The 12,114-nt window shown below is 42.4% G+C and overlaps 1 protein-coding gene across 1 annotated transcript in view; it reads right to left on the bottom strand.

The window, feature by feature from the left end:
* LOC134338832 (uncharacterized) overlaps positions 1 to 12,114 on the bottom strand; it is a 169,941-nt gene that overhangs the window by 135,558 nt on the left and 22,269 nt on the right. The window contains 1 exon segment of the mRNA XM_063034935.1: positions 11,610 to 11,924. Within this exon segment, the coding sequence (XP_062891005.1) occupies positions 11,610 to 11,924 (315 nt within the window).

The raw sequence follows: 12,114 nt of genomic DNA, 5'->3' as shown, positions 1-12,114 counted from the left end.
ACACCACCATGTTCACACTCACACCTGGGTCCGGGATGTCTCTGACCGAGTGCATGACATCTTGGTACAAAAGGGAAAGCAACCAGAAGTCGTGATACATGTGGGCACCAACGACATAGGCAGGAAGAGGGATAAGGTCCTCAAGTGTGAGTTCCGGGAACTAGGCAGAAGGCTGAAGAACAGGACCTCAAGAGTGGAGTTCTCAGGATTGATGCCAGTAAGAATTGGAGGAGATGGCCGTTGAATGCGTGGCTGAGGAGTTGGTGCAGGGGCCAGGGTTTTATCTTTTCTGGGGAAGGTGGGACATGTACAGATTGGATGGGCTGCACCTGAACTCGAGGGGGAGCAATATCCTTGCAGGTAGGTTTGCTAGCGTGGGTCGGTAGGATTTAAACTAATTTGCAAGGGGGATGGGATCCGGAGCGATAGAGCAGTGAAAGAAGATCATGGAGTAAAGCCAGATCTAGCATATAGAGAGGCTTTGAGGAAAGAGAAGCAGAATAAAGGTAGGAACGTAGAAGGGATAAAGTGCGTGTACTTCAATGCAAGAAGCATCAGGAACAAAGGTGATGAACTGCGAGCTTGGATACATACATGGAATTATTATGTAGTTTCCATTACAGACACTTGGCTGGCACCAGGGCAGGAAAGGATTATCAATATTCCTGGATTTCAGTGCTTTAAAAGGGATGGGGATGGAGAAGGGGTGGCATTACTGGTCAGGGATACTATTTCAGCTACATAAAGGGTGGGTAATGTAGCAGGATCCTCTTTTGGTTCAGTATGTGTTCAGTATGGGTGGAAGTCAGGAACAGGAAGGGAGCACTTTCTCTATTGGGAGTATTTTATCGGCCCCCTGGTAGCAGCAGAGACACCGAGGAGCAGATTGGGAGGCAGATTTTGGAAAGGTGCAAAAATAACAGAGTTGTATCATGGGTAACTTTAACTTCCCTAATATTGATTGGCACTTGATTAGCTCCAAGGAATTAGACAGGACAGAGTTTGTTAAGTGCGTCCAGGACGGATTCCTATTGCAGCATGTTGACAGACCGACTAGGGGGAATGCCATACTAGATCTAGTATCAGGTAACGAACCGGGCCACGTCACAGATCTGTCAGTGGGTGAGCAGCTGGGGGACAGTAACCACCGCTCCCTGGCCTTTAGCACTATCATGGAAAAGGATAGAATCAGAGAGGACAGAATTTTTTAAATTGGGGAAGGGAAAATTATGAGGCTATAAGGCTAGAACTTGCGGGAGTGAATTGGGATGATGTTTTTGCAGGAAAATGTACTATGGACATGTGTTCGATGTTTAGAGATCTCTTGCTCAATGTTAGGGACAAATTTGTCCCAGTGAGGAAGATAAAGAATGGTATGGTGAAGGAACCATGGGTGACAAGTGAGATGGAAAATCTAGTCAGGTGGAAGAAGGCAGCATATATGAGGTTTAGGAAGCAAGGATCAGATGGGTCTATTGAGGAATATAGGGTAGCAAGAAAGGAGCCTAAGAAGGGGCTGATAAGAGCAACAAGGGGGCATGAGAAGGCCTTGGCGAGTAGGGTAAAAGAAAACCCCAAGGCATTCTTCAATTATGTGAAGCGCAAAAGGATGACAGGAGTGAAGGTAGGACAAATTGGAGATAAAGGTAAGAAGATGTGCCTGGAGGCTGTGGAAGTTAGCGAGGTCGTCAATGAATACTTCATTCGGTATTCACCAATGAGAGGGAACTTGATGACGGTGAGGACAATATGAGTGAGGTTGATGTTCTGGAGCATGTTAATATTAAGGGAGAGGAGGTGTTGGAGTTGTTAAAATAAATTAGGACGGATAAGTCCCCGGAGCCGGACGGGATATTTCCTAGGCTGCTCCATGAGGTGAGGGAAGAGATTGCTGAGCCTCTGGCTAGGATCCTTATGTCCCTGTTGTCTATGGGAATGGTACCGGAGCATTGGAGGGAGGCGAATGTTGTCCCCTTGTTCAAAAAAGGTAGTCGGGATAGTCCGGGTATTTATAGACCAGTGAGCGTTACGTCTGTGGTGGGAAGGCTGTTGGAAAAGATTCTTAGAAATAAGATCTATGGGCATTTAGAGAATTATGGTCTGATCAGGGGCAGTCAGCATGGCTTTGTGCAGCGCAGATCGTGTCTGACAAGCATGATAGAGTTCTTGGAGGAGGTGACCAGGCAGAGAGATGAGGGTAGTGCAGTGGATGAGTTCTATATGGATTTTAGTAAGGTATTTGACAAGCTTCCACATGGTAGTCTTATACAGAAAGTCAGAAGGCATCGGATCCAGGGAAGTGTGGCCAGGTGGATTCAGAACTGGCTTGCCTGCAGAAAGCAGAGGATCGTGGTGGTGGGAGTGTATTCAGATTGGAGGGTTTTGACGATTAGTATCCCAGAAGGATTGGTTCTGGGACCTCTATTTTTTGTGATCTTTATTAATGACCTGGATGTGGAGGTAGAAGGGTGGGTTGGCAAGTTTTCAGACGACATAAAGGTTTGTGGTATTGTAGATCGTGTAGGGGATTGTTAAAGTTTGCAGAGAAACATTGATAGGTTGCAGAAGTGGGCTGAGAAGTAGCAAACGGAGATCAACCCACTTTGGAAGGACAAACTCCAAGGCAGAATACAAAGTAAATGGCAGGATACTTGGTAGTGTGGAGGAGCAGAGGTATCTGGGGGTACATATCCTCAGATCCCTGAAGGTTGTCTCACAGGTAGATAGGGCAGTTAAGAAAGACTATGGGGTGTTAGCTTTCATAAGTCGAGGGATAGAGTTTAAGAGTTGCAAGGTAATGTTGCAGCTCTGTAGAACTCTGGTTAGGCCACACTTGGAGTACCGTGTCTAGTTCTGGTCGCGTCACTATAGGAAGGAGGTGGAAGCATTGGAAATTGTACACAGAAGATTTACCAGGATGCTGCCTGGTTTAGAGAGTATGCAATATGATCAGAGATTAAGGGAGCTAGGGCTTTACTCTTTGGAGAGAAGGAGGATGAGAGGAGACATGATAGAGCTATACAAGATATTGAGAGAAATAGATAGAGTAGTAGCCAGCGCCCCTTCCCCAGGGCACCACTGCTCAATACAAGGGACAACGCTTTCAGGTAATGGGTGGCACGTTCAAGCGGGATATTAGAGGAAAGTTTTTTTTACTCAGAGAGTGGTTGTTGCGTGGAATACGTTGCCTAAGTCAGTGTTGGAGGCAGATACGCTAGTGAAATTTAAGAGACTACTGGACAGGTATATGGAGGAATTTAAGTTGGGGGGTTATATGGGAGTGAGGGGTTGAGGGTAGACACAACATTGTGGGCCGAAAGGCCTGTACTGTGCTGTACTATTCTATGTTCTATGTTCTATGGTCTATGCTCAGGACAGTTATGATTCCTCAACAATGAGGCTCTTCAACCGAATGGTATAATCACTCAACTTCACTTGCCCCTTCACTGAACTATTCCCACAATCTGCGGACACGATTTCGAAGACTCTTCCCTCCTCACCCCATGTTTTAGGTATTTATTATTTATTTACTGTCATTGTAGTTTTTTTTTAAATTTTCTTAGTTCAAGCTGGTAAATCCTAAGGTACGGCCATAGCGAAACGCATTCGTTTCACAAACAGGAGTAATCTGCGGATGCTGGAAATTCAATGCAAGACACACGAATTCCTGGCGGTAGATCGGCGGAAATGTGTAATCCTTCGATGCGTCGGGTCGCGACCTCTCAACACACTCATTTCGCGATCTAAGAAACTTTCAGACTATTCCGCTGGTGTTTACTAGCGTAGATTTGACTGAGAATTATATAAATATTGCTGTGCATTCCGAACTGTTTTATGCTGTTGTCCAGTGTCGTTTGGACGTTGTTAGCTGCACTCTGGTCTGTTTTTTTTTTCTCAAGCTCACTGATAATGAGGGCCTGAGCATTTTTTGATGTACCTCAACTCCTTCACGTTGGCCAAATGTTTGACGTGACAGGCTGCGGGCAGAAGGCGGTTTGCTGTTCAGAGGGATGCTAACTCAGCTGGAATGAATTGGTGGATCAGTGTCGATGCCCTACAGGTGAAAGTCTTCCTTTATCTCTTCTGGACTTCTGCTCTTAGACAGGTGTCGCAAAACTAAGTCCCACGGACCCCTCGGTTAATGGTAAAGCTCCATGGCATTAATAGAAGAAGATTGTCTAAGATAATATCCACTTGACTCCTGCTAAGTGAGTGAGGCAGATTTTAGCTTTTTCTGGTCCTATTGACACGACTCCATTTTAATTCCTGGACACGGAACGACAGTTCTGGACGTGATTGCTTCTAACTTTTTGCTGATTAGATATTTGCATTAACGAGCAGGTGTACATGTACAGCTGAAAAAGTAGCCATGAAGAGACCCTTTAACTGGTTGGCTGCCGGTGCCCAGTGGTTTTCTACAGGGGTTAGTCTTGGGACTGATTCTTTTTACGGTTTTTGTCAATTATTTTGATGACGACATTGATGGTATTGTTGCAAAGTTTGCAGATGATACTAAGATTGGTGGAGGGACAGATAGTTCTGAGGAAATAGGGAGGCTACAGAAGGACTAAATCTGATTTGTAGAATAGGCAAAGAAGTGGCAGATGTAATACAGTGTCAGGAAGTGTATGGTAATGCACTTCGGTAGAAGATATGAAAGCGTTGACTATTTTCTGAATGGAGTGACAACACAAAAATCTGATGGATGTGAGAACCCTTGTGCGGGATACCCTAAAGGGTAATTTGCAGGTTGAGTCTGTAATCAGGAAAGCAAATGCGGTTAACAGTATTCATTTCAAGAGGACTAGAATATTAAAGCAAGGATGTAAAGTTGAGACTTAGAAGGCTCGAGAGAGGCCTCTCTCGGAGTATTGTGACAGTTTTCGGCACTTTATCTTAGAAGGGATGTGTTGAAACTGGGGAGGTTTCAAAGGAATTTTATGACAACTGCTGTTTGCAAACAACCTTTCAAGTCCCATTCATCATCCCAAATCGTCACCCACTGTCCTTTGTGGTTCACCTGCACTGTTCCCGAGGAACGAATGTTGCCACCTGCTCGTCTTATATCGAGACGTGAAATGAAAGGCAATGAATAAGTTTTATCTGCGGCACAGGAGGCTTTTGTTTGAGGTTTCGTCACCGTCTAGTTCTGTTTCATATTGCTGGCCATGATGTCACAGTGAATATGTGCTTCAAACATCGGTTGACTTCCAGTGATATCTGGCAGTGATCATTTTAGTTCTGCTGTCCCTGTGCTGTCGCACTTACGAGGTGACGCTATTCCAAAGAAATAATTACAATTATCCTCAAATGGACTCCATTTATTTCAGTAAATATTGTATGTTTTTTTTTACGTGAGCCTCAGTATTATATCCAAGCGTTCCGTTAAGTCATAGCACCAATTGAAAAATACAGCTTAGGCGCCCCCATTCTACACTCAGAAGGATTCCCGTGTAAGTTCATCCCATTTGCCCACCTGTGGCTCATATTGCTCTAAAGCTTGCCTGTTTATGTAACCGTACAAATATATATTTACTGAAGATAAATGCCTGTCTGAATCACTTCATCTGAAAGCACACTGCATGTACTGACCACTCACTGGGAGAAGAAAAAAGTCCTCATAATCCTGCTCAAGTTGCTTATGCCAATTTTTGAAAGTGGCATCATGGGTAGACAGAGTAATAAAGACAGATTTTGGCACAAAATTGTTCATAAATCAATGTATTAAGTACAGCAGATGGTACATTATTTTCAAATTGCATGAGACGTTGCTAAGGCCTAATTGGGAGTATTGTGTGCAGTCTTGGTCACCTACCTAGAAGAAACATGTAAATAAGGTTGAAAGGGTACAGAGATAATTTACAAGGATGGTGTCGTGTCTGGAGGACGTCAATTATAAGGAAATATTGAAAAGGTTAGGACTATATTCCAAAGAACGTAGAAAATAGAGAGGACATTTGACAGGTCTATACAAAATTATGTGGGGTACAGATCCGGGAAATGCAAACATGGTTTTTCAACTGAGGTTCGGTGGGACTGCAAACAGAGTTAATGGGTTGTGGGCGAAAGTTGGAAAGTTCAAGGGGAATATAAGGGGAATCTTCTTTACTCCAAGGGTCGTGAGAGTGTCTGAAATAAGCTATCAGTACAAGTGATGAATGTGAACTCGCTTTCAACTTTTAAGAGAACAAGGAGAGGTACATGGATAGTAGGGGTGTGCAAGATAATAGTCCTGGTGCAGGTCGATAGAAGAAGGAAGCTTAAATGTTTTCTGCATGGTACAGATAGGCCGAAGGACCTGTTTCTGTTCTGTTCTTTTCTCTGACTCTATAGCTAAGCCTCTGCTGTTCTAGAATCTCAACACAGGAAAGCGACTGCGAAATTTCGCGCAGAAACAGCGTTACAGATCACTCTGAAAGTATGACTTTCATTGGTCCTTCACCTGAAAATAATCTAAAGATAAACTTCTTTTCCCAATTCTAGGCCCACATACACAGCAGAACAAGACCTTTTTGTAAATCTTGAAAGCCGTTCCATCTTGAAAGCCGCCCTCACTGTCAAAGACACTATCTGTTTTGTTGTATCTGAAAATGCGTTGTGCGATCTCTCTTAGGTAACTTATCGCAATCATACGGTGTATCTATTGGTATCAGTTCCAACTCCCCTAGTATTTTAGCCAATGTGCTCTTTAAAGTGCCGCAATACAGCATTCCTTCTTATACCTCTCCCAGTGATCTGTATACTTTCAGTTAAAACCTATTGATACATAGCTGTGGAAGTAGCATATTTTAATCTTTCACTTCTATGAATTACAGCAACGGACATTGTTGGTGCCCTTTGAAGAAATCTAGTTTTTTCCGATCTTGAGAACCTGTAATTTCGAAGCGTTCTGAAGTATAGAATTGTGGTGAAAAGGTACATTGGCATGCAAAAGTGTGGGCACCCCGGTCAAAAATTCTGTTACTGTGAATAGCTAGGCGAGTAAAAGATGACCTGATTTCCAAAAGGCAAAAAGTTAAAGATGACACATTACTTTAATATTTTAAGCAAGAGTACTTTTTATATTTCCATCTTTTATAGTTTCAAAATAACAAAAAGGAAAAGGGCCCTGCATGTTTAGTACTTAGTAACACCCCCTTTGGCAAGTACCACAGCTTGTAAACGCTTTTTGTAACCAGCTCAGAGTCTTTCAATTCTTGTTTGGGGGATTTTCGCCCATTCTTCCTTGCAAAGGGCTTCTAGTTCTGTGAGATTCTTGGGCCATCTTGCATGCACTGCTGTTTTGAGGTCTATCAACGAATTTCGATGATGTTTAGGTAGGGGGACCGTGTGGGCCATGGCAAAACCTTCAGCTTGTGCCTCTTGAGGTAATCTACTGCGGATTTTGAGGTATGTTTAGGATCATCATCCTATTGTAGAAGCCATCCTCTTTCATCTTCAGCATTTTACAGAGGGTGTGAAGTTTGGTGCCAGAATATGCTGGTATTTAATTGCATTCATTCTTCCCTCTACCAGTGAAATGTTCCCGGTGCGACTGGCTGCAACACAAAAGCCCATAGCATGGAGAGGTTGGAGAGGTGTTCTTTTCATGAAATTCTGCGCTTTTTTTTTTGCCTCCAAACATACCTTTGCTGATTGCGGCTAAAAGGTTCTATTTTAACCTCATCAGTCCACAGGATTTGTTTCCAAAATGCATGCTTGGATGTTCCTTTGCAAACTTCTGACGCTGTATTTTACAGGAATGGTTTTCTTCTGATGACTCTTCCATGAAGGTCATATTTGTGCAGGTGTCGCTGCACAGTAGAACAGTGCACCACCACTTCGGAGTCTGCTAAATCTTCCTGAAGGTCTTTTGCAGTCAAACGGGGGTTTTGATTTGCTTTTCCAGCAATCCCTCGAGCAGTTCTTTCGGAAACGTTTCTTTGTGTTCCAAACCTAAGCTTGATCTTCACCATTCCTGTTAACTGCCATTTCTTAATTACATTACGAACTGAGGAAACGTTTACCTGAAAACGCGTTGCTATCTTCTTATATCCTTCTCCTGCATTTGTGGGCATCAAATATTTTAATTTTCAGAGTGCTGGGCAGCTGCTTAGAGGACCCAATGGCTGCTGATTACTGGGACAAGGTTTTAACAGTCACTGTACTTATAAAGCTTTGAAATTTGCATAACCTGGTCTTTCCTAACGATGATTGTGAAGACGACAAAGCCCTACCATGCTAATTAAGGCGTGAGACCTTGGTAAAAGTTATCTAAGAGCTCAACTCTCTTCGGGTGTCCAAACCTTGCATGGTGTTCCTTTCCTTTTTTAAACTCTAAAATTGTGCAAAACTGAAATAACAGGCTAACATTGCTTAAAATGTTTAAAAGAATGTTTCAGCTTTGACTTTATGACTTTTGGAGGTCAGTTCATGTTCTACTCGCTTAATTATTTACAGTAACAGTGGCATTGGTTTATATTCTGCTAAATATGTAAATCGAAATAAGCATCTCCATCTTTTTGGAGGTGAATAATCACTAAGTATGAATTTTGGCAAAATGGTTTAAATTTTGCTAAAATATCCGTCATTTTCCATTGGGACACGTGACAAAATTAACCGATTTTTTTTTCACAAGACGAACTACTGATTAGTGTGCTGTACCGTCAGGTCTTAAGTCCAGGCTGCAGCAAGTCTAAAACTTTATTTATGACGATGAGTAAGTTTCAGAGACACGGATTATGTGTTTACTTCGTTCTTACAGATTCCAAATGAAACAACTTAGTAAGGGTATTTTTTCTGAGAACAGCTAGTGGAGAGGTTGTTGAAGCAGATGTCGATAAGACCCAAGTCAATATCAGAAATCAATAGCTTGATCATGGTACGACTGAGGGCCTGAGCTACCTATACTGCAATGCCAGAAATATTGTAGGAAAGACAGATGACCACAGGACATGAAAGAACAAAGGGAAGCATGCACGATATTGCAGCGATTAGTTCGACTTGTTTGCTGGACGAGCAGGACTGGCACCTCAATATTCAAGTTGTTCAAACATGACAAAGCGTCAGGTGTTAAAGAACGAAGAGTGTCACTGCAAGTCAGGTAAAATGTCACGGCTGTGCTCCGTCATGGCAGACCAGAAAACTCGCCCAGTGAGGCATTATGGGTGGCACCGAATAATTAGAAAGGTCTGACGACATTAATGGGACTATATTATAGACCATACAACAGTCCGAGATATTTGGAGGAATAAAGTTGGGTAATTTGCAGACTGTTGCGAGAAAGGGAATGATGTTATAGTAGGTGATTTAAACTTCCCATGTTTTGACTGGAACTCCCATACTGTAAAAGCACTAGATGGGACAGAGTTTGCCAAAAGTTTTCAGGAAAGATTCCGTAATCAGTACATAGAACCCCGAATGAGAAAATCGGCGATGCTTGATCTGCTATTAATGAATGAGTCCCAGCAGGTGACAGAAGTACGTGTCGCGGTACACTTCCTCTCTAGTGATCAAAATGTCGTTAGTTTCAAAGTAACTGTCCAAAAGATAGGTCTGGTCCGCGGGCTGAGATTCTAAACTGAAGAAAGGCCAATTTTGATGGTATCATTAATGGTCTGGGAAGTGTAGTTTGGGACACGTTGTTTGGTTTGGAAGAACACCATGTGACAGAAGGCACAGATTTGATATAAGTGGTGTACATTCACAGGAGAGACAACCAATGAGTTCAGAGCACACATTTCAACCGCCAATTATCATCTCTCCCTGCTCCCGTTTCCCACTGAAGTGAACTTCAATTCCTCATTATTATTATTCACCGATCTCAGATAGATGTAAATATTATTCACACTCCAGGTTTAAGACCATAAGGCTTAATGCAAGATTATGGAGTACAATTTAAAAATTTGGCCCATCAGGTCTATGCCACCATTCCATCATAGCCGAATTATTATCCCTTTTAACACCCTTTGCCTGAATTTGCACCGTAACCCTTTGAGGCCCTGAAAATAAGAATTTATTAAGCTCCACTTGTCACACTGGGCGGGGGCATTGGGAACAAGGGCGGACCCAAATGCAAGACACATCTTGTGAGGTTACTTAGACTGAGTTTATTGTTCGATACCAGAGAGCAAGGCAGGAGCAGGAGCTGCGAACTGGACAAGGACTCAGGACTACGACTAGGCTGGGACGAAGGGTCTGGGCTTGGACTCGGAATCGGCTCCCAGAACTAGAGGAGACATGAAGAGGCTAGGGTATGGACTCCGAGCCAGAGACTGGGAAAGGACCCAGCAGCGTTGTTCTGGAATAATGAAGCTCAACTCAATTTATAGACTTACTTTCATGGATGCCTCAACTCCTGTTCTCAAAATATCTATTTATTTATTTATCTATTTATTAATCATCAATTTATTCATTTACTTAAACATTCAGCTATCCATGCGTCCATCTGTTCATCTTTCTACCCAATTATTATTATTATTATTATTATTATTATTTTATTATTATTATTATTATTATTATTATTATTATTATTATTATTATTATTATTATTATTATTATTATTATTATTATTATTATTATTGTTGATATTGTTATTACTATTACTTTGAACTTGTAACTCACCTCAAGCTGTTAAAACCTGAGGTGCAGACATAGATAATTACACACCTTTTCAAATTCTGTTCACATTCGCACTATTCTAGTTGTGTTTACTCTTTTGGCTTTTCGGAGATATATTTCAGGTCATTCCTGAATGAAAACCTGTCTGAAACACATAAATTTCTATCCCTCTATCAGATCTCCCCTCATTATACAACGTTCCAAGAAAAGAGATAAAAAAACTATTAAAGCTTTCCTTATAATCTGTCGTGGAGACCCAGCGACATACCTGCAAACTTCCTCGGTTATTTTTTTCAAAATGATTTACATCTTCCGTGATGGGAAGTATCCAAAATAGCACACAATACTCCAAATTAGGCCTCACCAACTTCTTATAAACTTCAACATAACTTCTTCTATACGTCATACTTTGATTTATAAAGGCCAGTGTCCCAAAACAAAAACTTTCTTTGTGACCTAAAAAGCTATGACGACACTGTCAATGAGTAATGAAATTGTATTCCCCTGAGATATTTGACATAAAGTACTCCACAGTGCCAAGCCGTTCACTGTGTCAGACCATCCCAAATTATCCTATTGAAGTGCAACGGTTCCTAACTGTGTGCATTAAATCCAAGCGACAAATTTCAGCCCACTTGTCCAGCAGGTCCAGATCCTGCTGCAAGCTCATATAATGAGTATTTACTATCCTACATACATATTTATTTAAGGTCATTCCTGAAATTTTCTGATACGATGAGGCCAACTCGATATGATTCTGAAATCTGCACCTATATGCCCGACCAACTGGGATATAAAACATTGCCGAATTAGACACACCAGCAGTTTAAGCGACACAGCATAACCGTTACTGAGTGGCGCCTACCTCAGCAGCGTCAACGATTAGCATATAAACTCATCTCCTTCTGCCCACAACAACTGGAAGTAGCTGTTTGAGTTATTAGCATATCGAGTCTTCGTTGTTCCCTATAGGTATGAAGGAGTAAAGAAGTTTTTAGTTGTATACCTACCTTCCGTACAACTCACGCCCGCATCTTCTCCGTGACCGCAGTTATTAATCGCCCATCCACCGAAGGAACAATCCCAAAGGGCGGATTCCTGCCCATTGCACTCAACATCATCCATCCAGATATTTCCGCTGCCTTGCCCGAAGTGCGCCCCTCCTCTTGCTGCTGCGACGGAGGGACAGCCCAATTGCCTGCAGACAACCTTGGCGTCTTCAGTTCCCCATCCATCGTCGCATACCGTTCCCCATTGTGCATTGTGCCGCACCTCCACTCTCCCTGAACAGCGATCGCTGCCGCCTACCAGCCTTATACCATGTTCTGAAACGACATTCGAAGGAAAAATTACCGTGGGACGAGGGGGTACATCTACTTTTCAACTTTTTACCTTCCTGACCGCAAAACAGTATATGAATGTTTGTACTGAGCGGCCATTGTTGTAGCAATCATGGTTGGTAATAGGTCAATGATGAGACTGGATTGTCAGGCTTAGCCCAGATTGTCAGACCAT

The sequence above is a fragment of the Mobula hypostoma genome, chromosome 28 (assembly GCF_963921235.1).
Source record: "Mobula hypostoma chromosome 28, sMobHyp1.1, whole genome shotgun sequence".
Lineage (NCBI taxonomy): Eukaryota > Metazoa > Chordata > Chondrichthyes > Myliobatiformes > Myliobatidae > Mobula > Mobula hypostoma.
The sequence above is the reverse complement of the archived record's forward strand: the minus strand, read 5'-3'. Positions and strand labels throughout refer to the sequence as shown.